Genomic DNA, 27,907 nt, shown 5'->3' on the forward strand with positions numbered 1-27,907 from the left:
AAAAAAAAAAAAAAAAAAAATTGCCCTCATGTCCGCAATCTTGCTAAATTCAGTTACTAGTTTTAGCAGTTACTTTGTAGGGTTTTAAAAATTTCTGCATAGACAATAATGTCCATTTGCTAACAAAGACAATTTATTGCTTCAACTAATTTGTATGCCTTTTATTTCTTTTTTCATCTTTCTATGCTGGCTAGAATCTCTAGTACAATGTTGATTAGAAGGGGTGAGAGTGAACATCTTTGTCTCTTTCCCTATCTTAGGGAGTAAGTGTTTATTTCACCACTAGATAGGGTGATGACTCTAAGTTTTTTGATAATGCTCTTAATCAGATTGAGGGCATTCATTCCTATTCCTTAGTTTGTGAGAGTTTTTTTAAAAATCAGGAATGACTAATTAATTTTGTCAAATATCTTTTCTTCATCTATGAAATAATCATAGTGTTTATTCCATGAATATGGTAAATTACATTGATTTTAAGAAGTTAAGGCAATCTTGCATTCTTAAAATAAACCCTGCTTGTTCATGATGTATTATTTTAAATTATTGCTGAATTTGATTTACATATATATGTATGTGTGTATACATAAACATATGTTTTAGAGAGGGGAAAAGGGTGGAAGAAGAAGGGAGGAGAGAATCTTAAGCAGGCTCCATGCCCAGCACGGAGCCTGAGGCACAGGGCTTGATCTCATGACCCCGAGATCATGACCTGAGCTGAAGTCAAGAGTTGGACACTTAACCAACTGAGCCACCCAGGCGCTCCTGATTTACTAATATTTGTTAAGGATTATGCATCTTTTTCTGGAGGGATAGTGATTTGTAATTTTATTTTCTTGTGTAGTCTTTGTTAGGGTTTGGTATTAGGTTCATTCTAGCCCCTTTATGGGAATTGAGTTGGGAATTGTTTCCTTCTTTGTTTTTCTGGAAGTGTTTATATGGGATAAGCATTATTTTTTCCTTAAATGTTTGATAGACTTTACAAGTAAAACTACTTGGGCTTAGTGTTTCCTTTGTAGAAAGATTTTTGAAAACAGATTGTTTCCCTTAATACATATTAAAGTTTCGGTAAATTATGTAATTCAAAAAATTTGTCCATTTAATTTGTAAAATTTAGTGGCAGAAGATTGCTCATAATATTTTATTTTATTTTTTCATAATATTCTTTTGATATCCTTTTAATATCTGTATGATCTGTGGTTTTATCCCACTTTTAGTCCTGATGTTAGTAATCTGTGCTTTCTTTTTCTCTCTCTCTCTCTCTTTTTTTTTTTTTTGACTTGACCGATCTTTATAGGAGTTTACTTTACTGATCTCTTAAAAAGAATCCCAATTTTGGGGGTGACTGGCTGGCTCAGTCTGTTAAGCATCTGCCTTCAGCTCATGTCATGATCCCAGGGTCATGTTGGGCTCCCTGCTCAGTGGGGAGTCTACTTCTTCCTTTCCCTCTGCTCCTCCTTTTGCTTGTACTCTATCCCTCTCTTTCCCGCTTACTCTCAAAGAAATAAAATCTTTTAATCTTTAAAAAACAACAACAAGCAGGTTTTTATTATTTTTGTTAAGTAAGCTCTATATCCAATGTGGGGCTTGAACTTCTGATACCAAGATCAAGAGTTGCATTCTTTACCAACAAAGTCAGCCAGGCATCCTCAAACACCCAAATTTTGATTTATAAACTTTCTTTATTGTTTATGCTGGTTCTGATTTTTTATTTTGGCTCTTTATCATTTCTTCCTAACCGCTTACTTTTTTATTTTTTAAGATTTTATTTTTATTTATTTTCCTGAGAGAGAGAGAGAGCACAAGCACAAGCAGGGGGGAGCAGCAGGCAGAGGGAGAGGGAGAAGCAGAAGTAGGCTCCCCATGGACAGGGAGCCCAGTGTGGCACTTGATCCCAGGACCCTGGGATCATGACCAGAGCCAAAGGTAGTTGCCTAACCAACTGAACCACCCAGGCGCCCCCTCTGCTTACTTTGAGTTTAATTTTTTCTAGTTTCTTTTTCTTTTAAGATTTTATTTATTTATTTGTCAGAGAGAGAGAGAGAAAGAGAGAAAGAAAGAGAGAGAGAGCACAAGCCAGAGGAGCAGCAGGCAGAGAGAGAAGCAGCCTCCCCGAAGGGCAAGGAGCCCAGTGCGGGATTCTATCCCAAGACCTTGAGATCATGACCTGAACCAAAGGCAGATGCCTAACTGACTGACCCACCCAGGGGTTCCACCTCTTCTATTTCTTAAAGTGGAATCATAAATCATTGATTTTATACCTTCTTTTTCTAATAGATATATTTAAAGCCATACATTAAAAAAAATGAGGTATAATTGACATACAACGTTAAACAGTTGACCCTTGAATAACTGGAATTGGGGACAGGACAGTTGAAAATCTGAGTATGTGCTTTCACTCATATGTGGAACATAAGCAATAGCACAGAGGACCATAGGGGAAGAGAGGGGAACCCAAAGAGGGGGAAATGAGAGAGGGAGATAAACCATGAGAGACTCTGGGCCCCAAGAAACAATCTGGAGGTTTCAGAGGGGAAGTGGATGTGGGGAGGGGGTAACAGGATGATGGGTATTGAGGAGGGCATGTGTTGTGTTATACTTAACTAACAAATCATTGAACATTAAATCAAGGACTAATTATGTACTATACAGTGGCTAACTGAACATAATAATAAAAAAAAGTAAAAAAATACATTAAGAAAAACTAAAGCATAAGTTAGTGGTTAAGCATTCCAAAACTGGAGTCATACTGCTAGGGTTTGAATTCTGGCTCCAACCCTTACTAACTATATGTCCTTGGTAAAATTGTTTATACTTTCTGTGCTTCCCCCATCCATAAAATTATCATATTCTAGTATTTATATCCTTTGTGAAAATAAATATTTTGAAAATTAAATGAGATGGTAAATGTAAAACTTTTTGGAGAATTCCTGACCAGTAAAGAGAATCAAGGTATATATGGTATTTTTTTCCTCTCCCCTTCCCAGCTTTATTCAAGCATAATTAATAGCTAAACTAGTAATATGTTTATTTCTATTTTTTTAAAGATTTTATTTATTTATTTGACGGAGAGAAATCACAAGTAGACGGAGAGGCAGGCAGAGAGAGAGAGAGGGAAGCAGGCTCCCTGCTGAGCAGAGAGCCCGATGCGGGACTTGATCCCAGGACTCTGAGATCATGACCTGAGCCGAAGGCAACGGCTTAACCCACTGAGCCACCCGGCGCCCCTGGTAATACGTTTATTAAAAAAAAAAGAATCTGAATATAGCTTCTAACTCCCCCAGAACTTAACTATGAATAGCCTACTGTTGATGGGAAGCCTTACCAGTAACATAAACAGTGAAATAACACATATTTTGTGTGTTACATGTATTAGATACTATATTCTTACAATAAAATTAGCTAGAAAAAATGTTATTAAGAGAATCATGAAGAAAATACATTTATAGTACTATGCTACAATACCGCAAAAAATGCACGTAAAGTGGACCTGTACAGTTAAACCTGTGTTGTTCAAGGGTCAACTCTGTTTCAGGTGTGCAACATAATGATTCACTGTTGTATATATTGTGAAATGATAATCACCACAGGTATAGTTAACATCTCTCATTTATAGTTGCAAAATTCTAAATACAAATTCTAGTTACAAAATTTTGTTTTCTTGTGATGAGAACTTTGTTTGTAGTATTTTATTGCCTTGCAAAATATTTTTACAATAACGAAGTTTATTAATCTTTTTCCATGTAGTTACTAGATTTTTGAGTCATCATTCGGAAAGGTTTCCCTACTTCCAAGATATAGATGAATTACTTCATATTTTCTTCTATATACACTTGTCATTTGTCTGTTTTCCCCTCTAAAATATAAAGTGTTCCCATATATTAGCACCAGTCATGTTGTTAGAGCTTAAAAATACTTCATGAATGTGAGAATGACATTTTCTTTTTTTTTAGTCAGAAGTAATGTTTTAAACTATTACATGGAGAATTCTTGGGGACTGGAGGACAGGGAGCAGCATCAATGGAGTTTATATAAGAGAGATGGGGCAGGAGTGAGGGGGAGGCCTGCCAGACAAAGCTTCCCTCCTGACTTCTACTGCCTAATTAGAACAACTCTGCTTTTCTCTGTTTTACTTGTTTACACAATATTATAAGACCTTGTTGACCATATGTTTCCATAGGTTAAAAGCAAAGTTCCAAAACTAGAGTGTTTCTAAGGTTCCTTGTGACCATAAATTATAGATTCTTATTGATGCTAACCCATTGTTTTTCCACACTACTTGTACATTAATATCACCTAGGGAACTTTAAAAAAAGTGTTCACCTTAGAATCTACCCCAAATCAATTAAATCATCGTATCTGGGGGTGAGACCTAAAAATAACTAGTAACATTAGCATTTTTTAAAAAATCTCCCCAGATGATTCTAATGCATAAGCAGAGTTGAGAACCACTGAACTAACCCATGCTCTTGGCCTCAATTAACCTACATTATATTCATCTGAGTTAATAAGTCTGCTATTGGGCCAACAGTATAGGGACATTTGGAAAATAGTTAAAATTGAGCAATTAGATTTATACTGTAACTGAGTTTAGGATTTTAATGTGCCTTCCATAATAATGACTTTTTCCAGTTGCGGATATTAAGTAACAACTCTGATAAGATTTTTTTGCCACTGTTAACTGTGAATTGTATCTTGGGCATTAATTGGGTAATTTCACAAATTCTAATGACTCATGCATGATTACTTGATAGAGCATGAACCCAAACCTGCTTTTCCTTTAGGTTGATGGCATTACTTTTCACCCAGTTGCCCAAGCTGGAAACCTGGGAATCACGTTGGACTCCTCCTCTGTCACCTCTGCATTTCATGGGTCACTGAGCGCTTTGGATTCTACCTCTGTCATTTCTTGCACCCATCAGTTCCTCTCTACTTCCCCAGTTCCTCCCTCAACTCAGGCTCTTACCCTCCCTTCACTCAGCCAAGTATGACTTCTGTTCACCTAAAGCATCCTGCAGGTACTTTGATTCACAGTACTTCTTAAATTGCTGTGAAATAATCCCTTAATAATAATAATAATAATATCTAACATATATTAATTACTTACTATGTGTGAGGTGCTGTTCTAAGCCATTTGCATTCATTAACTCATTCTCACAGCCTTTCTATGACATGGATCCTATCATTATCCCCATTCAACAGACAAGGAAACAAAAGATGATAACTTGCTTAGAGCTGCACAGCTAGTATGTGGTGGAGCCAGGTTAGTGTCTCCATTTCAGCTAAGAAGTGGGGCAAAAACTGTCTCCAGCCCTGAGCAAAAGGCTTGGAACAGAGTGGATGTTTATTGAATTAAATTAACTGCTACTATAGTTTTCTAACTGATTTCATTCTCATTTATTTTAATCAATATCTAACACTGAGAAGGCTGTTTTATTTTATTTTTTTTAATTTTTAATTTTTTATTAACATGTAATGTATTATTAGCACCATGGATACAGGTCTGTGAATCGCCAGGTTTACATACTTAACAGCACTCACCATAGCACATACCTTCCCCTATGTCCATAACCCAGAGAAGGCTATTTTAAATAAAAATTTGATCATGCCACATTTCTCCTAAAAATCCATTAATAATTTTCTGTTGTCCAGAAGGTAAAGCTCAAATTTTCTTAGCATGGAATAAAATGCCTCCAGTAAGTGTGAGAAAAATAAGTTGTCCTGAATCTGGACCGAGGTAGAACTTTGTAATCTGGTATGACTATCTGCTCATCCTGGGAAATAATGAGCATTCTTTCTTTCTTTCTTTCTTTCTTTTTTTTTTAATTGACCTATAATTGATATATAGCATTATGTTAGTTTCAGGTGTATGACATAATGGTTTGATACTTGCATATATTATGAAACGATCACCAAGATAAATTTAGTTAACATTAATCACCGAAGGTAGTGTAGCATTCTTTTTTTTTTTTTTTTTTTAAGATTTTATTTATTTACTTGACAGAGAGAGACACAGTGAGAGAGGGAACACAAGCAGGAGGAGTGGGAGAGGGAGAAGCAGGCTTTCTGCTGAGCAGGGAGCTTGATGCGAGGCTTGATCCCAGGACCCTGGGACCATGACCTGAGCCAAACGCAGATGCTTAATGACTGAGCCACTCAGGCACCCCCATAGTATAGCATTCTTGATAAAATATTTGGTCAATTTTCTCATAGACTTTAATGATCTTAAGAGTTTCTAGGACACCCCCTCCATTGACTATTAGTTTTCAAACTAGTCTAAGACTTTTAATTAATAATACAAAGAGGCTAATTGTCCTTAACTGGATAGTTGTCTTCTTTTTTTTAATCCAGTCAATAGTAACTGTTTAACCATGTTTTCTCCTATAAAATATCTCTGCCAAGATAGATTCTTTGAGTGGGACTTTTCAGAAAGCCTCTTTTTTAAAAAAACAAGTATGAAATAAAACTCTGACATATGATTATAATAAATCTGAGAGTGGCTTTGTGTTTTGAAAGAATGAATGTTTGATTATATGAAAGAGGGAAGTCTGATTGTTACTAGCCCTGAAATATTAAATATATTTTATTTTATTTTTTGATGCAAAATGGTGGTTTATTAAAGTACTGGGACAGGACCCGTGGGGAGAAAGAGCTACTGTCTATATATATTTTAAATATGTTAAATTTTAGCTCCTGTAAGAATAAATGACATTTTGATTTATACCAGGAAAAAAAGGATTTTCCTAGGTTTTTATGAATACGTTTACATGAAATGATATAGGAAAATATATAATAAAGTTAGAGGAAGGCCATGATGGACTAACAACTCTATTTCTAGATTCTTGTATTCATTACTGTAAAAGTCCAAGGAAATACACCTGCTTATAGAAGCCCTAAAGGCCCAAAGTTATATCTACTCACATCTGTGCCAACAGCTGATCTCGTTCTGAATGCCTGCTTTGTATTCACTGGAGCTTCATTTGTTCTTATTTTTGCTTCTCTTGCTAAAGCTGTTTACAATTCTAAAACACAACATAATTTTAAAAAGTCCCTTGCTATATTACATTTGTTAACTACGTTAACATGAAATTGAAATTTAGAAATGTATTTTGCTTCCTAGTCAGGAATTCTTCCATTTTCAGTATTATGGCCTTCTTGGATATAAATACATTTTAAGGGGGGAATGTATCTGTTCCATTTTAATATGGAGAGAGTAAAGGATTTTAAAGCAGAAATGAAGACCACTCCTCTGCATTTTATCCTTCCTAGTTAAGATACTTCCCTGCTCTCCTTGCTAACTTGATTGTGGATGACTTTTGCCAAACTCCAAACTCATCATTTGGCAGTATTCAATTATTATTTAATAGCTATTGTTCACAGCTCCTCTCTACAGGAGGTTAATTATCCACTTGTGATAATTTCTGTTATGTTAATTTTTCATACCCTTTATCTATCTGTATACGTTTTATTGATACTTTCTGGTAAATTTCTGTCCATTTCTAACTTGTTAGGAATTCTGTAAGAGATAATGAAGTAGGCATAAAAAAATGGAAGTGAAGTTCTTGTTAATGAGAATTCTTGTTCAGAGGGAGAAGAGATAGTAGCAGGGAAGAGGTGGAATTCCTCAGGAAGAAGGAAGAAGATGAAGTTCCTCAAAATATGGTCCTGTATGATGAAGATTACATTCTCCATTGCTTAATACCAGTCTTCACTTGATAGAAGCTTAATAAATATTTCTTGAGTTAAAAATACTTTTTGTATTGCTATTTTTATCACCTTTTGTCTCATAACTGCAAATTGATTGTATTTTAAAGGGATTACATAGAGAATCCTGGTTAAGGAGGCAAAGGATATGGACTTGGATGACTGTTGCCCTATTTTCAAGCTCTCAGGGAATCCTAAGCTCTTGTGACATCTCAGGTTCCGAAATAACATACCTGATTCTGGTTTTCCAAAAGCTAGAACTCTCTCCTTCTTGTCGTCTTCTTGCCTGCGATCTAGGATTCTATTCCCATGGGAGCCACCATAATCATGATTTTTTAAGAATATATGTGCTAAGGATTTTAAGGATATATGTGCTAATATAACATTTGACAACAGCCACATTTTAGTAGGACTTTTCTAAAGACTCCAAACCCAAAGGAATAATTATAATGGTGGGCTTTTTAGTTACCATGGCTGCTTCTTCTGGGATTCTGGAATTATACTGTCTACCAAGACAGTGACTTTCTTTATGAGACAGTAGATAATCCTGATTGATTTCTCAGCCCCAGCACTCTGCCCTGACATACGTTTTCCTCCCCAGTGCTGGCAACACACATTCCCTATGAGGTCAAAGACTTACTGAGATGATAATAATAGTGATTAATATTCCTGCCAGGGAAAATAAATAAACTGCTCACCTGCTGTATGTATTAACTTTTTCACATTTTCAGGAAATGTTGTGAATACTGAAAGATGTGGCTTACTATTAAATTCAAATAATAGAGGAGAATTCATTTGTCTTCTAGAAAAGGAACATTTAGCTATCTTCTCATTAGCCTATTTCATCAGCAGCATATGCAGTAAATACAACATAACTCTATTATAATGTAGCTTACTATAAAAATTCTAACTTAGCAAAGATTCAGTTTGTTCTCTGAGACATAATTTCCTGGAGAAGGAGCCTGGCTTCATTCAACCAATGCACAGTAAGATTAGCTTTATATCCATGAAACCATTATACAAACTCAATTAAACAAATATTAACTCAATACCTACTATTTGTAAAGCACTAGAATAGGTGATATAAATTGCTGACATTTGTATAGTCCTTTGGCATAGTATTATACCAACTCCTCATATCAATTCTGCATGGTGTCATTTCCATTTATAGTTATGGAACCTGGGGATGAGAGGGATAAGTGACTTAATATTAAAAGTCACCTGAGCAGGAGAGGAGAAGATGGTGGTGGAGTAGGAGGAGCCTAGTTTTGCTTTATCCCATGAACACAACTAGATAACTATCACATAATTCTAAATACCCCAGAAATGGATCTAAAGGCTGACAGAAAACCTCCACAATTAAAGGGAGAGAAGAGACCACATCAAAGAAGGTGGGAAGTGCAGAGATGTGATTTAGGGGTGAAATGGTTCATGGCTCTGTGGAAGGGAGGGAGCCATGGCCATGGGGAAGGGTGAGAGAAAGAAGCACACAGGGGAATGCACTAGTAGAAGAATGTTTCCCTGAAGCCATTACCTTGGAAAATGAAAGGGACTGAATTTTGTGAGTTCTAGCAACCAGTGTGGCTTTAAGCCTGTAGTTTTAAAGGTCAGCGGACTCAGCTGGGATGGAACCTGTGGAGTACTGTGGAGGACTGTGGAGGACTGTGGAATACTGTGCTCCAGGAAACCAGGGGAAGACATCATGGAAATAGTGATCTGAAGAGTTCTGGGGGCACACAGTGGGGGAGGTTATTTGGTCTTCTTAGAGTGTATCCCTGAAAGGCAGTGTTACCTCTCTGGGAATAAAGGACCTGGCCTATGCCATTTTCCTTCCCTACCCCTGAGGATAAACACAGAGCCACCTGTGAGAAGTAGCACAGCACAGACACTGGATGCCTAACTTGCTTATACCAAACCCCTGCCCCACACACTCTGGAAGAACTTCCCTCCTCATTTATGCTTGCCTTAGTACCAGCATCAAGGCCCCTCCTCCAGAAGGGAGCACAAACCCCAGTTTATACCACATCTTATGGCCAGAGAGTTTTGCAGGGCCTCCTTCCTTCCTTCCTTCCTTCCTTCCTTCCTTCCTTCCTTCCTTCCTTCCTTCCTTCTTTCCTTTCTTCCTTCCTTTCTTTCTTTCTTTTTTTTAGATTTATTTTAGAGAGAATGAGAGTATAAGCAGGGGGAGGGCCAAAGGGAGAGGGAAAAGGAGAGAAGCAGACTCCTCACTGATGGGGAGACTGACATGGGGCTTGAAGCAGACTCCTCACTGATGGGGAGACTGACATGGGGCTTGATCCCAAGACCTGAGCCAAAATCAAGAGTTGGATGCTCAGTGAACTGAGCCACCCAGGCACCCCTGCAGGGCCTCAGTTCTAGTGGAGGTACTGACAAGTTTCTTTTCATAGGCAGACCAGAGAACACCTAGCTAAAACTTGCCACATTCAGATCAGGGACCAAACATTGCTCACACCTGGCAAGGAGAACCTTTGTAGAAGACTGGCCTGAAGGATAGAGCAGTCAGGACACAACAGTACAGTATACACAGCACACACCAGAGACACTCCCTGAAGTGCCAGGCCCTGGGCACTGCATGGCCTCTTTTTTATAAAGCCATTACTTTCAGGAGCAGGAGATATAACTGGGTTTTCTAATACAGGGAAGAAGGTAGAGACTTAGACAAAATGCAAAGGCAGAGAAATTTATCCCAAATGAAAGAACAAGATAAGGCCACAGCCAGAGATCTATATATCTATATAAAATCACTTAGATATATAGATATCTATATATCTATATACATATAGATATTCTAAATGTATTCTAAATCAGGTTTATATATATATATATACATATATATCTAGATATATGTATATACATATATATGCATATATATATTAACAATCCTGATTTAGAATTTAAAGCAACAATCTTAAGGATACTCATTAGGCTTGAGAAAAGAATAGAAGACATTAGTGAGACCCTTGCCACAGAGATAAGAGAGTTAAAAAAGAATTAGAGATCAAGAGTGCAATAAATGAGATTAGAAACATGCTGGATGCAATGAACAGCCAGCTGAAAGAAGCAGCGCAACAAATTAATGACCTAGAAGACAAAGTAATGGAAAGCAATGAAGCTGAACAAAAGAGAGAAAGAAGAACTATGCAAAATGAGAATAGATTTAGGAAACTTAGTGACTTATTCAAATGTAGTAACATTTATTTTATAGGAGTCCCACAAGAAGAGAAAATGGTACAGAAAAATTATTTGAAGAAATAGTAGCTGAAAAGTTCCCTATCCTGGGAAAGGAAAGGGACATCTAGATCCAGGAAGCTCAGAAAACTCCCATCAAAATCAACAAAAGGAGGCCAATACCAAGACATATTGTAATTAAATTTGCAAAATATAATGATAAAGACAAAACTCTTAAAAGCAGCAAGACAAAAGGAGTCATTAACTTACATGGAAACACCCTTAAGGCTAGTTGAAGATTTCTCAAGAGAAAGTTTGTAAGACAGAAGGGAATGGCATGATATGTTCAAGGTACTGAATGGGAAAAATTCACAGCCAAGGATACTCTATCCAGCAAGCCTATCATTCAGAATAGGAGAGATAAAATAGTTTCCCATAGAAACAAAAATCAAAAGATTTCTTTTTTTTTTAAAGATTTTATTTATTTATTTGAGAGAGAGCGAGAGAGAGTGAGAGAGAGCATGAGAGGGGAGAAGTTCAGAGGGAGAAGCAGACACCCCACAGAGCTGGAAGCCCAATGTGGGACTCAATCCTGGGACTGCAGGATCATGACCTGAGCCAAAGGCAGTTGCTTAACCAACTGAGCCACCCAGGTGCCCACAGAAACCAAAAGATTTCTTGACCAAAAACCAACCCTTCAAGAAATATTAAAGGGGACATTTTGAGTAGAAAGGAGATACCAACAGTAACAGTATAAAGGTAGGAAACATGAAAGCAGTAAAAATGAATATTTATGTAAAAATCAAAGAACTCACACACATGAAAAGTATATAAAATATAATAACATATACCTAAAATCAGGTGTAGAGAGGAGAAGAGAATGGGTTCAAATTTAAGCAACCATTAACTTAATGTTGACTCCTATTTGCTGAAGAGGTAATATACACACTAATGGTAACCATATATGGAAACCACTAATAAGTAAGGAAAGAAAAAACAGAAATCCAAATACATCCCTGAAGAAAATCAGCAAGCCATGGAAGAAAGACAAAAAAGGATCAGAGAAAATATTTAACAACCACCACAAAACACATAATAAAATGGCAATAAATACGTATCTATCAAAATTACTCTGAATGTAAATGGACTAAATGCTCCAATCAAAACACATATGGTGTCAGAATGAATAAAGAAACCAGACCCATCTATAAGCTAAGACTCATTTTGGTCCTTAAGCATCTGCAGATCTAAAGTGAGGGGATGGAGAAACATTTATCATGCAAATGGATGTCAAAAGAAAGCCAAAATAGTAATACTATGTCAGAGAAACTGGACTTCAAAATAAAGACTGTAACAGGAGACAAGGATGCTATAAGATAATATAGGGGACAATCCACAAAGAAATCTAAGTTGTACATATTTATGCACCTAACATGGGACCACCCAAGTAATAAAAACTATTAATAACAAACATAAAGGAACTAACTGATAATAACGATGACAATAGGGGATTTTAACATTCCGTTCATATCATTGGACAGATCATTTAAACAGAAAATCACCAAGTAAACAATGGCTTTGAATGACACACTAGATCAGATGAAGTTATATGTTTAGAGCATTCCATCCTGAAATAGTGGAACACACATTCTTTTCAAGTGCACATGGAACATTCTCCAGAGTAGATCACATACTAGGTCACAAATTAGACCTCAACAAATACAAAAAGACTGAAGTCATACTGTGCACCTTTTCTGACTTTAATGCCATGAAGCAAGAGGTCAGCCATGAGAAGAAATCTGGAAAGATCATCAATACATGGAGGTTAAATAACATGCTACTAAGAATGAATGGGCCAAAGAGGGAAAAAAAAAAAAAAAAAAAAGGAAAAAAAAAAATACAGGGTCGCCTGGGTGGCTCAGTTGTTGGGTGTCTGCCTTTGGCTTGGGTTGTGAGCCCAGGGTCCTGGGACCGAGCCCTGTGTGTTGGGCTCCCTGCTCAGTGGGGAGCTTGCTTCTCCCTCGCCTACTCCCCTTATTTGTGTTCCCTCTCTTGCTATGTCTCTCTCTGTCAAATAAGTAAATAAAATCTTTAAAAAATACACAGAAACACATGAAAATGAAAACACAACAGTCCAAAACCTTTAGGATGCAACAAAAACTGTCCTAAGAGGGCAGTATATAGCAATAACAGCTCTAACTCAAGAAGCAAGAAAAATCTCAAATAAACTACTTGACCTTACACCTAGAAGGGCTAGAAAAGGAAAAATAAATGTAGCATAAAGCCAGTAGAAGGAAGGAAATAATAAAGATTAGAGCAGAAATAAATGAAATAGAAACCTAAAAAACAGATCAGTGAAACCAGGAGCTGGTTCTTTGAAAAAAATAAATAAAATTGATAAACCCTAACCAGACTTATTAAAAAGAACAGAGAAAGGACTGAAATAAATTAAATCACGAATGAGAGGAGAAATAACAATCAATACCACAGAAATACAAATAATTATAAGAATTTTATGAAAAACTATTTGCCAACAAATTGGGCAACCTAGAAGATAGGGATAAATTCCTAAAAACATAAAACCCACCAAAACTGAAACAGAAAAGAATAGAAAACTTGAACAGACCGATAACCAGCAAAAGTATTGAATCAATAATCAAACAATTCCTCCAAAAATGAAAGTCCAGAGCCAGATGGCTTCACAGGTAAATTCTACCAAAATCTAAAGAAGAGCTAATACCTATTCTTCTCAAACTATTCCAAAAAATAGAAAAGTAAGGAAAACTTCCAAATTCATTTTATGAAGCCAACAGTATCCTGATACCAAAACCAGAAAAGGACACCACTGAAAAAGAGAACTACAAGTGAATATCCCTGATGAACATAGATGCACAAATTCTCAATAAAATACTAGCAAACTAAATCCAACAGCACATTAAAAAAATATCATTCACCATGATCAAATCGGATTTATTCCTGGCATGCAAATGTGGTTCAATATTCACAAATCAGTCAGTGTGATACAGCACATCAATAAGAGGAAGGATAAGAACTGTATGATCTATTTCAATAGCTGTAGAAAAAGCATTTGATGAAGTACAACATCCATTCATGATAAAAACCCTCAACAAAGTAGATTTAGAGGAAACATACTTCAGCATAATAAAGGCTATATATGAAAAACCCACAGCTAACATCATCCTCATTGCGGAAAAACTGAGAGCTTTTTCTTTATTATTAGAAACAAGACAGGGATGTCTACTTTCACCACAGTTATTTAACATAGTACTAGAAGTCCTAGTCACAGCAATTGGACAACTCAAAGAAATAAAAGGCATCCAAATCAGCAAGGGAGAAGTAAAACTTTCAATTTTTGCAGATGACACGATACTGTATATAGAAAACCTGAGAGACTCCACCAAAAAATTTCTAGAACTGATACACAAATTCAGTAAAGTCACAGGTTACAAAATCAGTGTATAGAAATCTTTTGGGTTTCTATGCAATAATAATGAAGCAGCGGAAAGAGAAATTAAGGAATCAATCTCCTTTATAATTGTACCCCAAACAATAAGATACCTAAAAATAGACCTAACCAAAAAGGTAAAAGATGGGTACTCTGAAAACTATAGAACAATAATGAAAGAAACTGAAGATGACACAACAATGTCTTTCCACTTTCATGGATTGGAAGAACAAGTATTATTAAAATGTCTACACTTCCCAAAGCAATCTACACATTTAATGCAACCCCTATCAAATTACCAATAGAATTTGCCACAGAACCAGAATGAATAATCCTAAGATTTGTATGGAACCACAAAAGATCCTGAATCGCCAAAGCCACCTTGAAAAAGAGAAGCAAAGCTGGAGGCATCACAATTTCTGGACTTTAAGGTATACTGCAAAGGTGTAGTGATCAGAACAATATGGTATTGGCATAAAAGTAGACACATAGATCGACGGAACAGAATAGAAAAACCCAGAAATGAACTTACAACTATATGGCTGATTAAAAAGTAAGAAAGAGGGCTCCTGGGTGGCTCAGTGGGTTGGGCCGCTGCCTTCGGCTCGGGTCATGATCTCAGGTCCTGGGATCGAGTCCCGCATCGGGCTCTCTGCTCGGCGGGGAGCCTGCTTCCTCCTATCTCTCTCTGCCTGCCTCTCTGCTTGCTTGTGATCTCTCTCTGTCGAATGAATGAATGAAATCTTAAAAAAAAAAAAAAGTAAGAAAGAATATCCAGTGTGAAAAAGACAGTCCTCAACAAACGGTGTCGGAAAAACTGGACAGCAAGATGCAAAAGAATGAAACTGGACCACTTTCTTACACTATACACAAAAATAAACTCAAAATAGATTAAAGACCTAAATGTGAGACCTGAAACCACATAAATCCTAGAGAACACAGGTAGTAACTTCTTTGATACTGGCTATAGAAACTTTTAAATTAAATTAAGTTAAGTTAACTTCTTAAAGTTGGTTCCATGCCCAATGTGGGGCTTGGACTTATGACCCCAAGATCAAGAGTCACATGCTTTATCAACTGAGCCAGGCAGGTGCCCTCACCCTCCATAGCAACTTCTTTCTAGATATGTCTCCTGAGGCAAGGGAAAGGAAATAAAAATAAACTGCTGGGACTATATCAAAATATAAGCTTCTAAAAAAAATAAAAGCTTCTTCTGCATAGCGAAGGAAACAGTCAACAAAACTAAAAGGTAACCTATGGAATGGGAGAAGGTATTTGCAAATGACATATCCAATAACGGCTATTATCCAAAACATACAAAGAACTTATAAAACTCAACACCCCCAAAATGAACAATCCAATTAAAAAATGGGCGAAGGACATGATTAGACATTTTTCCAAAGAAGACATCCAGATGACCAACAGACACATGAAAAAATGCTTAATATCACTGACCATCAGGGAAATTCAAATCAAAACTACAATGAGATATCAACTCATACCGTCAGAGACTTGGTAATTTAAGTCCTCCATTTAACTCAGTGTTTTAGAAATAGTAGGGGCTCAATAAATAGTTTTGGTATAAATATATATTTCCTTCTCTAAATGTTTATTATTCTCTTTATTTTTCTCTGTATATTCTTTGAATTTATTTACTCCTAAGGTATTATATAAATTTTTATTTATCAAAGTAATGCCTATACATAGTTAAATAATCAAATATCACTAAAATGTCTTTCTCATTAAAAAACAATCTTGTGGGGCGCTTGGGTGGCTCAGTGGGTTAAGCCTCTGCCTTCGGCTCAGGTCATGATCTCAGGGTCCTGGAATCGAGTCCTGCATCAGGCTCTCTGCTCGGCAGGGAGCCTGTTCCCCCTCCCTCTGCCTGCCTCTCTGCTTACTTGTGATCTCTCTCTGTCAAGTAAATACATAAAATCTTAAAAAACAAACAAACAAACAAAAACCCAAAAAAACCAATCCTGTGCCTATGTTCCTAACTTTTATCTTCAACTCAGTCACTTTCACGATTTTAACTTGCATCTTCTGATAATTACCTTTATTGTTCTATATAATTACCTTATTCCTATTCTTGATTTATTAGCTTTAGAGAGCATTTACTGACTTCTCATTATGGTCTTTGAGAATTTCTTTGGTACCCCAAATTCTCTCCTCCAGTTTCCCAATTGAATTAGAATTTTCATTTAAACTAGTACTTAGTATTTACCCTATTATGACTATAAATATTGTTCACTGCTGAGTCAAGTAATGTACAATGATTATCTGCCCTCGTATGGGTGTTTTTTTTCTTGGAGTTAATTATTTCCTTTTCTTTCATTTGCTTAATTTTCTATGTATATACTGCTGATTTGTTCCTAATAGCATCAATGCATCTGTTGAATTTGAATGCCTGGTAGTCATCCTTTCGAACTCACAAACCCATGAAATAAGACATCAGTTCCCTTTTTTCCCTCCAGGAGACCTTCCTTTTATACCTCTAATGATTCTCTCTTGTCTGAGTGTCATGCTGGGACTTTCCTCAGCCATTTTAGCTTGGGGGTTGTTTTTGAGAGAATTTGTTAATGTGGCTATAACAAGAACGAAGAAGCATTAATATTTTAGAGAGAATCCAAACTATTAATATATGTATTACTTCTGTGTCCTGGATTCACCAGACAGTGAGGTCACATAAAATGAGGTTGCATTTGCTTTTGATGCCCAAATTATAATAGCTCAAGCCTTCATAGTTTGAATGCAAATTCTGAGCACCACTAACTTTGCAAAGTGCCCTCTCAGTGTTTCTGAGGGTTTCTAAAAGGGGTGTGCTCACAGGAGCTCACTAACTAGTCCATCTGCTAGTTACCACAAAGCATTTGCCATGTTCTTCCTCTTTTGCTCTGAATCCCTGGCAATATGTATTTCCCTGAATTCTGTTTGATGTTTGTAGTATCCCTCACTGCTAATGGTATGTATCCCTCATAAGATGGATGTTATATTTGCCAGGGGTATTATCTCCAGATTTTATCATTTCTAAGAATACCAGGGGTACTAGGTTTGATGGAAGGTCATCAGAATGACTCTTACCCCAATTCCACGCCACTTCCCCACACCCCCTTCTCCATTGCTCAAAGTCCAGAACTCACAGTCTCTTCTAGTTTTTTTAATTTCCTCCCCATCACCCCAGTGTCCAAACCAATAATCATCAACATTCATAACCCACTGCTAAGCACCCATTTTTGCAGTAACAACATAAAAGCTAGAAGACCCAGAAGAACAGCTCAACTATATAATTTATTACCAAACCAGAATGTTTAACATCTATATTCTAGTGAGTTTCTTAAGCCAGAAAAACAGTCAGCTTTAAAATAAGATGAAGTCTCCATTTTGGAGATGGAGAAATTCTTGCAGCTTTGCAATGATGGACTTCTTTTTCTTTCTTTCTTTCTTTCTTTTTTTTTTTTTTAAGATTTTATTTATCAGAGAGAGAGGGAGAGAGAGAGAGCACAGACAGAATAGCAGGCACAGGCAGAGGGAGAAGCAGGCTCCCTGCTGAGCAAGGAGCCCGATGTGGGACTCGATACCAGGCCGCTGGGATCATGACCTGAGCCGAAAGCAGCTGCTGAGCCACCCAGGAGTCCCTGGACTTCTTTTTCTGCTAGACAAATTTTAAATGCCTTAGAGTCTACTCTCAATCTAAGCACCACATTGCAAATCTTTAAATATGTTCACATTTTTAAAGAAATTCTTATGGTTTTTTTTCCTTAGAAAAATTGGAAACCTTCTATAGATATTTGTAAATAATATGAGGGCATTGAAATAGTATATATTTCAGATTTTTTAATGATTCAAACTGGACTTTGCCCTAAAAATTGTGTAACTTATAGAGTCTGCACTTTCAAAAAATACTTAAAAGTAGAAATGCCACCAACAAGGAGATCTATGAGCAGATGACAACAAAGGAAAGACTCGTGAAGTTTAAAGTAATACCATGTTGGTCTTTTTGGACTACATGAGGGAATTGTTTTCAAAATGAAGGCTGTACCGTATTATTCCAGAAAAAACTTTCAGGTGGTTATACAGACCCTTCATCATCTTCCCCTGCCTCCCTGTCAAGTGTCATTTCCTCCTTCTTTAATGTTCCAATTTTCATTTAGTGGATGAAGACAGTTGGGTTCATAATTTACCCAATTAGTAAGAGGTAAAGCCAAGATTTTAACACAGGTCAGTTTGATTTCAAAATTGGTATCTCCTTTCCTGCTTACCGTATTGCAACTTGTCATTTTGGGTGACTACAAAGATGACCTTAAGGAAAAGAGCTGACATAAGGGAATTACCAAGGCATGTGGATTATCTGGGATCTCCCTGGGTATATATAATGGTTCTCTGGTAATACACACTGTGTTAAAGAAGGCTGTGGAGAGGGATCTCTTGTACAAGCAAATCTAATCCTAAATCTCACTGTCTCTCTTCTTTCTTCTAATGCCTTTTCATACATCCCCTTTTTGGAGAGAGGCCATGTACCTGGTTGCTGATCCTTCACTTTGCTCCCCATATGCCATGCACATGGTAGACTCAACTTACCTTTCCTATGACATCTGTTAACAGCTTGAGTGCCAGAGGATCATGAACCAAGGAGTCTGTGTAAAAGGAACCAAGGTATTTCTTTGGGTTGGTTGGATTGTCCTGGGCACACAGATCTGGGCGCATGTTGAATCCATGGGAAATTCTTCCGACTGTGAAAGGGAAGGCACCTCCTGCAAGTAAAACCCATTAGTGAGGGGCAAGTGTCAGTTGAAAAGTTTATTTTTCAATCCTCATGGTATATACAAAGAGGAGTTACTGTAGTCCAGTATTTACCAAGGATTTATTGTGTCCCAAATGCTGGGAGATGACAGAACTAATGATATGAACTCATCTATAAATTCATGTTTGAGGAATTTATCCTAAAGAAAGAATACATGTGTGAAAGATATGTGGTCAAAGTTTTCAAATGTAATGTGCTTATAATAGCAAAATACAGAGACAGCCTATGAGCTGGGAAATATCTACATAATGATGGCATATCCATAAAATGTATTGCCATGCGTGCAACCATCAAAAGTAGTGGTCGTTGTGGTATGTGTGTGTGCCCAAGAGTCAGAAACTCAATTACCCGCAGGGACCAAGCAGGAAATATAAATGAATAAAATTAGCCTATTTGTAAATAATAGAGAATGGTAGGGACTATTGCAAACTGGAGAGCTTGTAGTCTGATTAGAGGGATTTAAACAAAAACAAAACAAAGCAAAATTAAACAAAAACTATGCCAACCAAACTAACCTTGTCCACAAAAATGGAATTTAGTTCCCAACCATCATATACTTTATGACTAGAATGATGGCTGCAGGCACGTTATGGACTGAATTATGGGGTCTCTCTAAAGTGTTTAATGTTGAAGCTCTAACCCCCAATCTAACTGTATTTGGAGACAAGGGTAATTAAGGAGGTAATTTAAGGTTAAATGAAATTATAAGGTGGAACTTTAACCTGATAGGAGAAAGGAGAGGGACAGTGAGATTTGGGATTAGATTTGCTTGTACAGGAGATCCTCCCCAGCCTTCAACACAGAGTGTGTATCGCCAGAGAGCCATTATATACACCAGGGAAATCCCAGATACTCCACATGGCTGGCTGATTCCCTTAGATCAGCTCCTGTTCCTTAGGATTATCTCTCTACCCATCCAAAATGACATGTCATGTGCATAGTAAGAAAGTAAACCTCTACAATCCAGGAAGATAGGAATCACCAGAAACTAATCCTGCAGGCACTTTGTTCTTGCACTTCTAGCATCCAGAACTGTGTGAAAATGAAGTTCTATTGTTTAAGTCACCGAATCTATGATATTTTGTTATGGTAGATTGAGCTGAGTAACACAGACAGTGCCTTACCTCCATGTGCAAAACACACTTTCAGTTTAGGAAATTTCTCAAACACTCCTCCCATGATCATGGAGCAAATGGCAGTGGTGGTCTCTGCTGGCATTCCTAAAAGAGGAAATAGCCACAGGGTGTAAGGCTTGTCATCTCAAGCAAGAAGAAGCTCTCTTGGTTGGGGGAATGGCAGCTTGCTGTGATTGTCAATGCCGAGAAATGTGAGGTCCCTCTGTCCCAGCTTGGGTTGGTTGTCTAGAAGCCATTACTTTGGCAAACAGACCATTAGAAGCTTCCTATTTGCCACTTAGACTCCTGTGGAGTCATCTAATGGACAAGAGAGTCAAGGAGCCAAAGGACCTAGCTTTTGTCCTGATTCTTCCACTTCAGTGTGGATATGATGGAGCAAGAAGAGTACAGTGTCTGGTTGAAGCCTAACTCTTCTAATTTCTTGTTTCCTGTCCTTTGACAAATTATTTAATGTTCCTGAGCCTGTGCTTCTTCACCTTAAAATGGGGATCCTGCTGCCCATCTTGCAAGACTATTGTGGAGCCTTGAAAATGATGATGTTGGGAAAGGTTCTAGCCAGAACTTCACATTGGAGGTGCTCAACTCAAGTATTAGTTGCTTCCCTGTGCTTCAGCTGTAGAATGTGTTTGTTCTTGCCACTTAGTTCTCAATAAATATTAACTAAAATTATAATTCCTGCCAAATCTTTGCTGCTTCTTAGAGATGAGGTCGAAAATAACTGAATTAGAATGAGTTATTTTGGGAGGACTGGGTGGCTCAGTCAATTAAGCATCTGCCTTTGGCTCAGGTCATGATCCCAGGGTCCTGGGATTGAGTCCTGTATCAGGCTCCTTGCTCATTGAGGAACCTGCTTCTCTCTCTGCTTGCCACTCCCCCCTGCTTGTGCTCTCTTTCTCTCTGACAAATAAATAAATAAAATCTTAAAAAAAAAAAAATAGATGAGTTGTTTCAAGTGCTTTGTGCCCCTCGAAGAAGCATCTGTTCCATGCCTGGTGCCTTCACCTCCACAAAGTTAGTCTGGGTTACATTTCCAGGCAACTGCGTTTCAGACTGTGATCAACAAATCTCTGGGGGCTCCACAGGTAAGCCTGTACCTTCAGGGGAAGACTTACTCTCTGACTACCAAATGGGATTTACGAGATGCTCATCCTTCCCCAAGCCTGTCATCGCTCTATGGAGAGAGATGGTCTGACTCCCTGGCCTTGTAGGAATTCTGGAAGAATGACAGATTCATATCTGTCTGGGAGTGGTTTGTGGGCAGAGCTTCCTGAAGGCAGGAGGATGGACAGCATCACTTCCTTTTGGTCCTGTGATTCTGCTCTCCATTAATTATTTGGACCACAGTTACATAATCCATTCTCTATACAGGAACCAAAGTGGAATATTTACAGTGTCAGTTGCATCATGTTCCTCCTTTACTGGGAGTCCTCCAATCGGCTGATGACTACTTTTGTATCCAGAATAGAATTCTGAAATTAGCCTTTGTTTGTTTGTTTATAAACTGTGTCTCTGTTTGTCATCTCTTTCTTCTAACCAGAGCATTGGCTTCAGGAAGGCAGAGGTTTTGTCCATGTCAATGTCCTCATTGCCTGGTACAGGGCCTGGCATGCTGGAAAGGATCAATATATACGTGTTGCATAAATGAATGATGAAATGTCTCTTTATGCAAATGTTCTTCTGTTTTTCATGTGGGAAGTTGTAATACAAATAAGTTTGTGGGACTAGTCAAAGTGTTGTCTGAATTAGGATGGATTTTCTTTGGAACTAGACAGCATTGGTGCCTTTTAGGTTGTCTCTTCCTGCTAATTCTTGCTGAAAATTTTGGTGGAGGATGGGTAGGAAGCTGCCTTACTAAATACATTGGTCTCTAAAAACAATCAGAGAGACATAAAATGCCAGAGCAGAAAGATAGTGAAGACCAGCTCTCCCACTTTACACATGAGAAATGGGCCTGAAAATGTGAAGTGATTTGCCACAGGTTATACAGAGAACTAGAGCCTAGCTGGAACTAAAATTCAGTTTTCTTACTTCCAATATACTGCTCCATTAGTTCTTCATGTTGGTTACTTTATCATTACTTGTACTAACTGGGCTGAAGAGAGAATGGAATAATGGCCTCCCTAAAGAAAATCCACTCCTTTTTCAACTGGGAAACCCACTACTGGATTTGTAGATGAGCCGCACTTTTTACCTGTGACCACAGAATTGCCACCTGTCTCCATTTCCTGTTATCAGGGGGTAATAAGGAGATTGGATAGGCCAAGCAGAGGTCTCTCCTCTTATCCTCTCCTTTACCTTCATGTGGAATCATGAATGGATAGAGCAGGAACAAAGAGCAGCAGAAAGAAACAGATAACAGAAAAATTGAAAGCCTGGGTCATCTACAATCTAGGGTGGTGGGAGTTGACCTTCTACTTGTTAACTCCAGTGTTCTCATTGTAAGAGCGGATACTCTTTTTCTCTTCTTTTTTTTTTTTTTTTAAGATTTTATTTTTTATTTGACACACACAGAGAGAGAGAGAGAGAGAGAACACGCAACAGGGGGAGTGGCAGCAGGAGGAGAGGAGAAGCAGTCTCCTCTTCGCTGAGCAAAGAGCCCAGTGTGGGGCACAGTGCCAGGACCCTGGGATCATGAACTGGACTGAAGGCAGACACTTAGCTGACTGAGCCAACCAGGTGCCCAAGAGCTTGTTGGCTCTTTAAAAAATTCTATTACGCAGGCATGGTTACTTATTTTTGGAGCTTTTTTGGGAGTCTGTGTAGTGAGGTAGCTTTGGAGTCAGACAGATTTGTGTAAATTCCATTTTCACTTATTAACTGTGTTACTTGGACAACTTATTTAACCACTCAGAGACTCGGTTTCTTCCCTATAAAACGGTTATTATAATATCATCCTCATAGAGTTTTATGTGGATATGTATATATTGAAGTAATATATATAGCATTTATCCAAGAGCTCAGTAACTCGCAATCCTGTTAATTATTCATACTTTCTCTTTTTGACATAGGAGGGTTCCAGAAATAATTGGAAAAAACAAAAAACTTGATCCTCTTTTTTTAGAACCAAGCTGATACAAACCTACAAGCCAAGGGAGCCAGTATTTGGCCATCCGTCCATCCATCTGCATGTCCCAGGGGTGCACAAATAGGGAGCAGTTCAGCTTTTCAGCCACCTTTAAAGAAGCAATGAGAGAGAGAGGGAGAGAGAAGGACTGTTATTTGGGTGAACCAGCAAATATAAGGTACTATTTTAGGGAGACTTTTTCTCTGGGTCTATATTGATTTGAATAAATAAGCTAAAACATTTTTGAAATTGTTTCTTAATCTCTATAAAAGAAGCATTGAGAAATTCTCCTCCTGCTTAGAAAATAAGAAGGCCTCTTAGAATTAACAAGGGGGTTGGTGGACTTACCATGGAGGTCAATGAATTTAATATATTTTTGGCAAAACAAGTCACAGGAAACATCCAGTATTCAAGTGTTGTAGTTGAGAGCAAAATGCTCAAGGACTGATCCCATGCCTTAAATGCAGGGGAAGCTTCCTCTGCTGGTTCCTACTTGATCCATTCTTTTAGGAGGACTGTTCAGATTGTACACTGAGTCAGGGCTAGAGTGTTACTTGTTTCTCCCACTTGATCCATTCTTTTAGGAGGACTGTTCAGATTGTACACTGAGTCAGGGCTAGAGTGTTACTTGTTTCTCCCACTTGGAAACCTGAGGATGTGAAAGTGAAGAAGCGATAGGTGGGGGCCAGAGGCCGTGACTGAACTGGAGCAGGCTGGCCTGACCCAAGCCATTGGTCACACAGAGCCCAACACTGGCTGGGAGTTTCTGGGGGTCTACAGGTACTCACAAAGCCTCAGGAGCCCAGCTGAGTCCCTGAACAGTCTGTTGCGAATGAGATGACTTTAGAAAGTCAAGAGCTCTCAGTTCCAGCCCCACAGGTACTGCAATGAATGTCATGGGCAACCCCATTCCAGGTCCTTCTGGGAACTGGAAATCCTATCTGGATGGAATGACTTTTATTCAACAAAATATTTAATTTGAAAAAGTTCCCTCAATGAGCATTGAGTTTGAGTGCTTAACAAGATTCAAAACCAATTTTCCTTAACTCATTTCTTACCTAAATATATTGAGGTGCTGGAGGGATTCATTCTACTTTTACATATAAATATGTGGGCTAAATAGGGTGATGTAATATGAGTTCTGGACATAAGCATTTTTATTTATTTTTAGTTTTAAATTTCATTTATTTTTTTAAAGAAGAGAGAAAGGTGTGCTAGTTGGCTGAGTGGGGGAACAGTGGAGAGGGTGGAGGAAGGCAGAAGGAGAGAGACAATTGAGCCCAATGCAGGACTTGATCTCACAACCCTAAGATCATGACCTGAGCCAAAATCAAGACCCTGGTGCTTAACTGACTGAGGCATCCAGCTGTCCCTGGACATATGCATTTTAAAAATGGAGATGCAATTATTGGAGAACAAGAGATTCTGGAAGTGGCAGACAAGGGGTAGATTGGAGAATGGACTTCTAATTTCATCAGGTTCTGGGGAAGAAGGGAGAGGAGGTAATTAGTTTCTGATAATGGATATAGGCAGAGTTAACTTCTTGGGATGGGTTGAGGTTGACAAAGGCACAAAATCATGGTATCTCAGTGGGATTTGACTCCTTATTAGGATAAAATGTTATTTATGCACCTGTGATGGTGCTTTTCTCCAATTCAAATTAGTGATTACTCTTGATCCCTTCTGTATGTAGACAATCCAAAAAGAAGTCACCTAAACTCTCAAAATTGTGATAACTCATATTAAGAACTTACTGTATGCCAAAGCTGTTATAAGAATTTTATAATTGTTGACTAGTTTAATCCTTTATAAGATAAGCACTTTTAAAAATTGAAATATAGTTGACACACAATGTTTCATTACTTTCAGGTGTACAGCATGGTGATTTGACAACTCTGCCTTATGCTGTGCTTACACAAGGGAAGCTGCCCTCTGTCACCGTACAGCACCATTACAGTATTGATTTTATTCCCTATGCTGGACTGTTCATCTTTGTGACTTACATATTTCATACCTGGAATCCAAGTATCCCCCCTGCTCCGTTTTACCCATTTTGCCCATCCTCTTGGCAGTCACTGGTTTGCTCTCTGTGTCCATTGGGTATATCACTGTCTTTGTTTATTTTTCTTTTAGATCATATGGTATTTATTTGTCTCTGACTTGTTTCACTTAGCGTAATATTTTCTGAGATGAGCATTTTTATTACTCTTATTTTACAGAGAAAGACACTAAGGCAGTTAGAGGCTAGGTAAATTACTCAGGTCTTGTGTCTGATACATGGGAGAGGCAGGCAGTCTGCCACTGCCAGTCTGTCTGCCTCATATTTGTACTAAGGACATTTTTGTGCTTGAAAACTGACCTGAGCATGTATGGTTGGGTTCACTTACTAACGAGGGAGGTCTAGGAAATAAAGGAGATGGCTAGACACGTTGGAGGTCCAGGCTCCCTTGAAATGACAAAGCCAACTTGGTTCATGGTAACTCCTATCATTTGTTTTAGCCATGTTATTGATGCAAGCTAGAGACTAGTGAGGCTGTCAAGTCTTGCTAGTTGAATGAATGTGCTGCCAGCCCCAGGATATCACAGATCTGCTGGGGTCAGGATACTCTCCTGAATTCCCTGAGAGACCAGCAGTCCCCAAAACAGCCTATTTAGAATGAGTGATTTGTTGAGTGAGTCATACAAATGAAAATATCCATTTGGACCACAACTGACCGCTCTTGCTTTTTGAGCTCTTTAGTAATTCATAAACCCAATCCCAGTGAATAATAAAATGACTTGCAGCTGAAGCCTTACTCACATTGTGCTGAAACAACTTGGATGCACAAGTAAATAAATCCTCTTTCAAAGCCCATTAAAGTTTCTAGAAAACATTCACTGCCTCAGCTCAGTCCCTGCAGCCAATAAGCTTCAGGGAGTTCAATATTTAGAGGAACATTAAATCTTTCAGGTTATTGGGAGGCAATTTAACAGGTAACACCCTAACTGGTGGGCAGTGTCCATAGATATGAACATGGAAACATTGTTTTTAAAAGATTCTATTTATTTATTTGAGAGAGAGTAAGAGAGAGCATGAAAGGGGAGAGGAAGAAGTAGACTCCCTGCTGAGCTGGGAGCCCGATGTGGGACTCAGTCCTGGGATGCCAGGATCTTGACCTGAGCCGAAGGCAGTTGCTTAACCAACTGGGCCACCCAGATGCTCAACATGGAAACATTTTTGCATGTAGGCAGGGCTCAATAAACACAAATAAATGATCTGTGGTTATAGTGCTGGGCAGTACACCGACATCTATTTATTTATTATTTTTTAAAATTGTTATTTTTTTTCTTTTAAGATTTTATTTATTTATTTGACAGAGAGAGATCACAAGTAGGCAAAGAGGCAGGCAGAGAGAAAAGGGGAAGCAGGCTCCCCGCCAAGCCAAGAGCCCAATATGGGGCTCGAGCCCAGGACCCTGAGATCATGACCTGAGCCGAAGGCAGAGGCTTAACCCACTGAGCCACCCAGGTGCCCCTAAAATTATTTTTAAAGATTTTGTTTAATTATTTGTCAGTGAGAGAGAGAGAGAGAGCACAAGCAGCCAGAAAGGCAGGCCAAGAGAGACTGCATCTCCCCCTAAGCAGAGAGCCCGATGTGGGACTTGATCCCAAGATCTCAGGATCATGATCTGAAGGCAGACGTGTAACTGACTGAGCCACCCAGGCATCCCCACCAACATCTATTTAATTCACTATTGAAGATTTTGCATTTACAATGAAAATAATAGAAAGCAATACTATTATCATTCTAGAAATAAAGAAACAAAAATGCAATTGAATGTAGAATTATGCATCTTGATTCCTGATATGAAGAAAAGCATGCTTAGTTACAGAAAGAACAGAAGGGCAGAGGAGGACTGGAGAGGACCATGGGACTATGGACACTTAATTTGTATACTTGGAAGATGAAAATGGCACTGAATTCCTGAAAATATACTTTATAACACAAAATTTCAAATGTAGAAAGTTGTAAACAATGGTACCATGAACTTCCATATACTCACCAGCTAGTTTCACCAAATATTTTGATGGCATTGTTTTTGTTACATGTATTAATTATACATTTTCAAAGTATATGGCATAAAGAGTATATTAATTGAGGACTGGTTAAATAAATTAAAACATATCCATATATTGAAACATTAGGCAGTTATTTAAAATTCATGCATTAAGAGAATTTTCATTTAGATTAGAAATTCTTCATTAGGATATGAAATCACATGTATAATAGAATTCAGATTTCATTAAAATATAGATATATGCAGAAACATGCAAACAAAATGAATATATAATAACAGTGATTATCTTTGGGTAGTGGGATTATGAGTTATTTTTGTTTTCCTTTTTATGCTTTTCTGTATTTTCCAGAATTTATTCAAAATCCCTTCATAATTTTTTTAAAAAGATTATATTTATGCATTTGAGAGAGAGAACAAGAGAGAGGATGAGCTGGGGGAGAAGCAGATGGAGAGAGAGAGGGAAAGGCAGACTCCCCGCTTAAGCCTGTTGGG

General features: G+C 37.9%; 1 protein-coding gene and 1 long non-coding RNA gene across 4 annotated transcripts in view; one reads left to right on the top strand and one right to left on the bottom strand.

Moving 5' to 3' along the window:
* ACMSD (aminocarboxymuconate semialdehyde decarboxylase) overlaps positions 1-27,907 on the bottom strand; it is an 85,329-nt gene that overhangs the window by 16,191 nt on the left and 41,231 nt on the right. For 2 of the 3 annotated variants that reach the window (XM_059394403.1, XM_059394402.1), the window contains 3 exons: positions 23,373-23,466; positions 20,282-20,377; positions 18,935-19,107 (listed from right to left, as the gene is read on the bottom strand). In XM_059394403.1, the coding sequence (XP_059250386.1) occupies positions 18,935-19,107; positions 20,282-20,377; positions 23,373-23,466 (363 nt within the window). Of the gene's footprint in view, positions 1-17,615; positions 18,006-18,934; positions 19,108-20,281; positions 20,378-23,372; positions 23,467-27,907 lie in introns of those variants that run through there. The other variant, XM_059394401.1, reaches the window with a different exon arrangement.
* The window catches only part of LOC132013933 (uncharacterized), a 153,944-nt gene that overhangs the window by 4,600 nt on the left and 121,437 nt on the right, over positions 1-27,907 (top strand). The window lies entirely within an intron of this gene.

This window comes from Mustela nigripes, chromosome 3 (genome assembly GCF_022355385.1).
Source record: "Mustela nigripes isolate SB6536 chromosome 3, MUSNIG.SB6536, whole genome shotgun sequence".
In the NCBI taxonomy this organism is placed as follows: Eukaryota; Metazoa; Chordata; class Mammalia; order Carnivora; family Mustelidae; genus Mustela; species Mustela nigripes.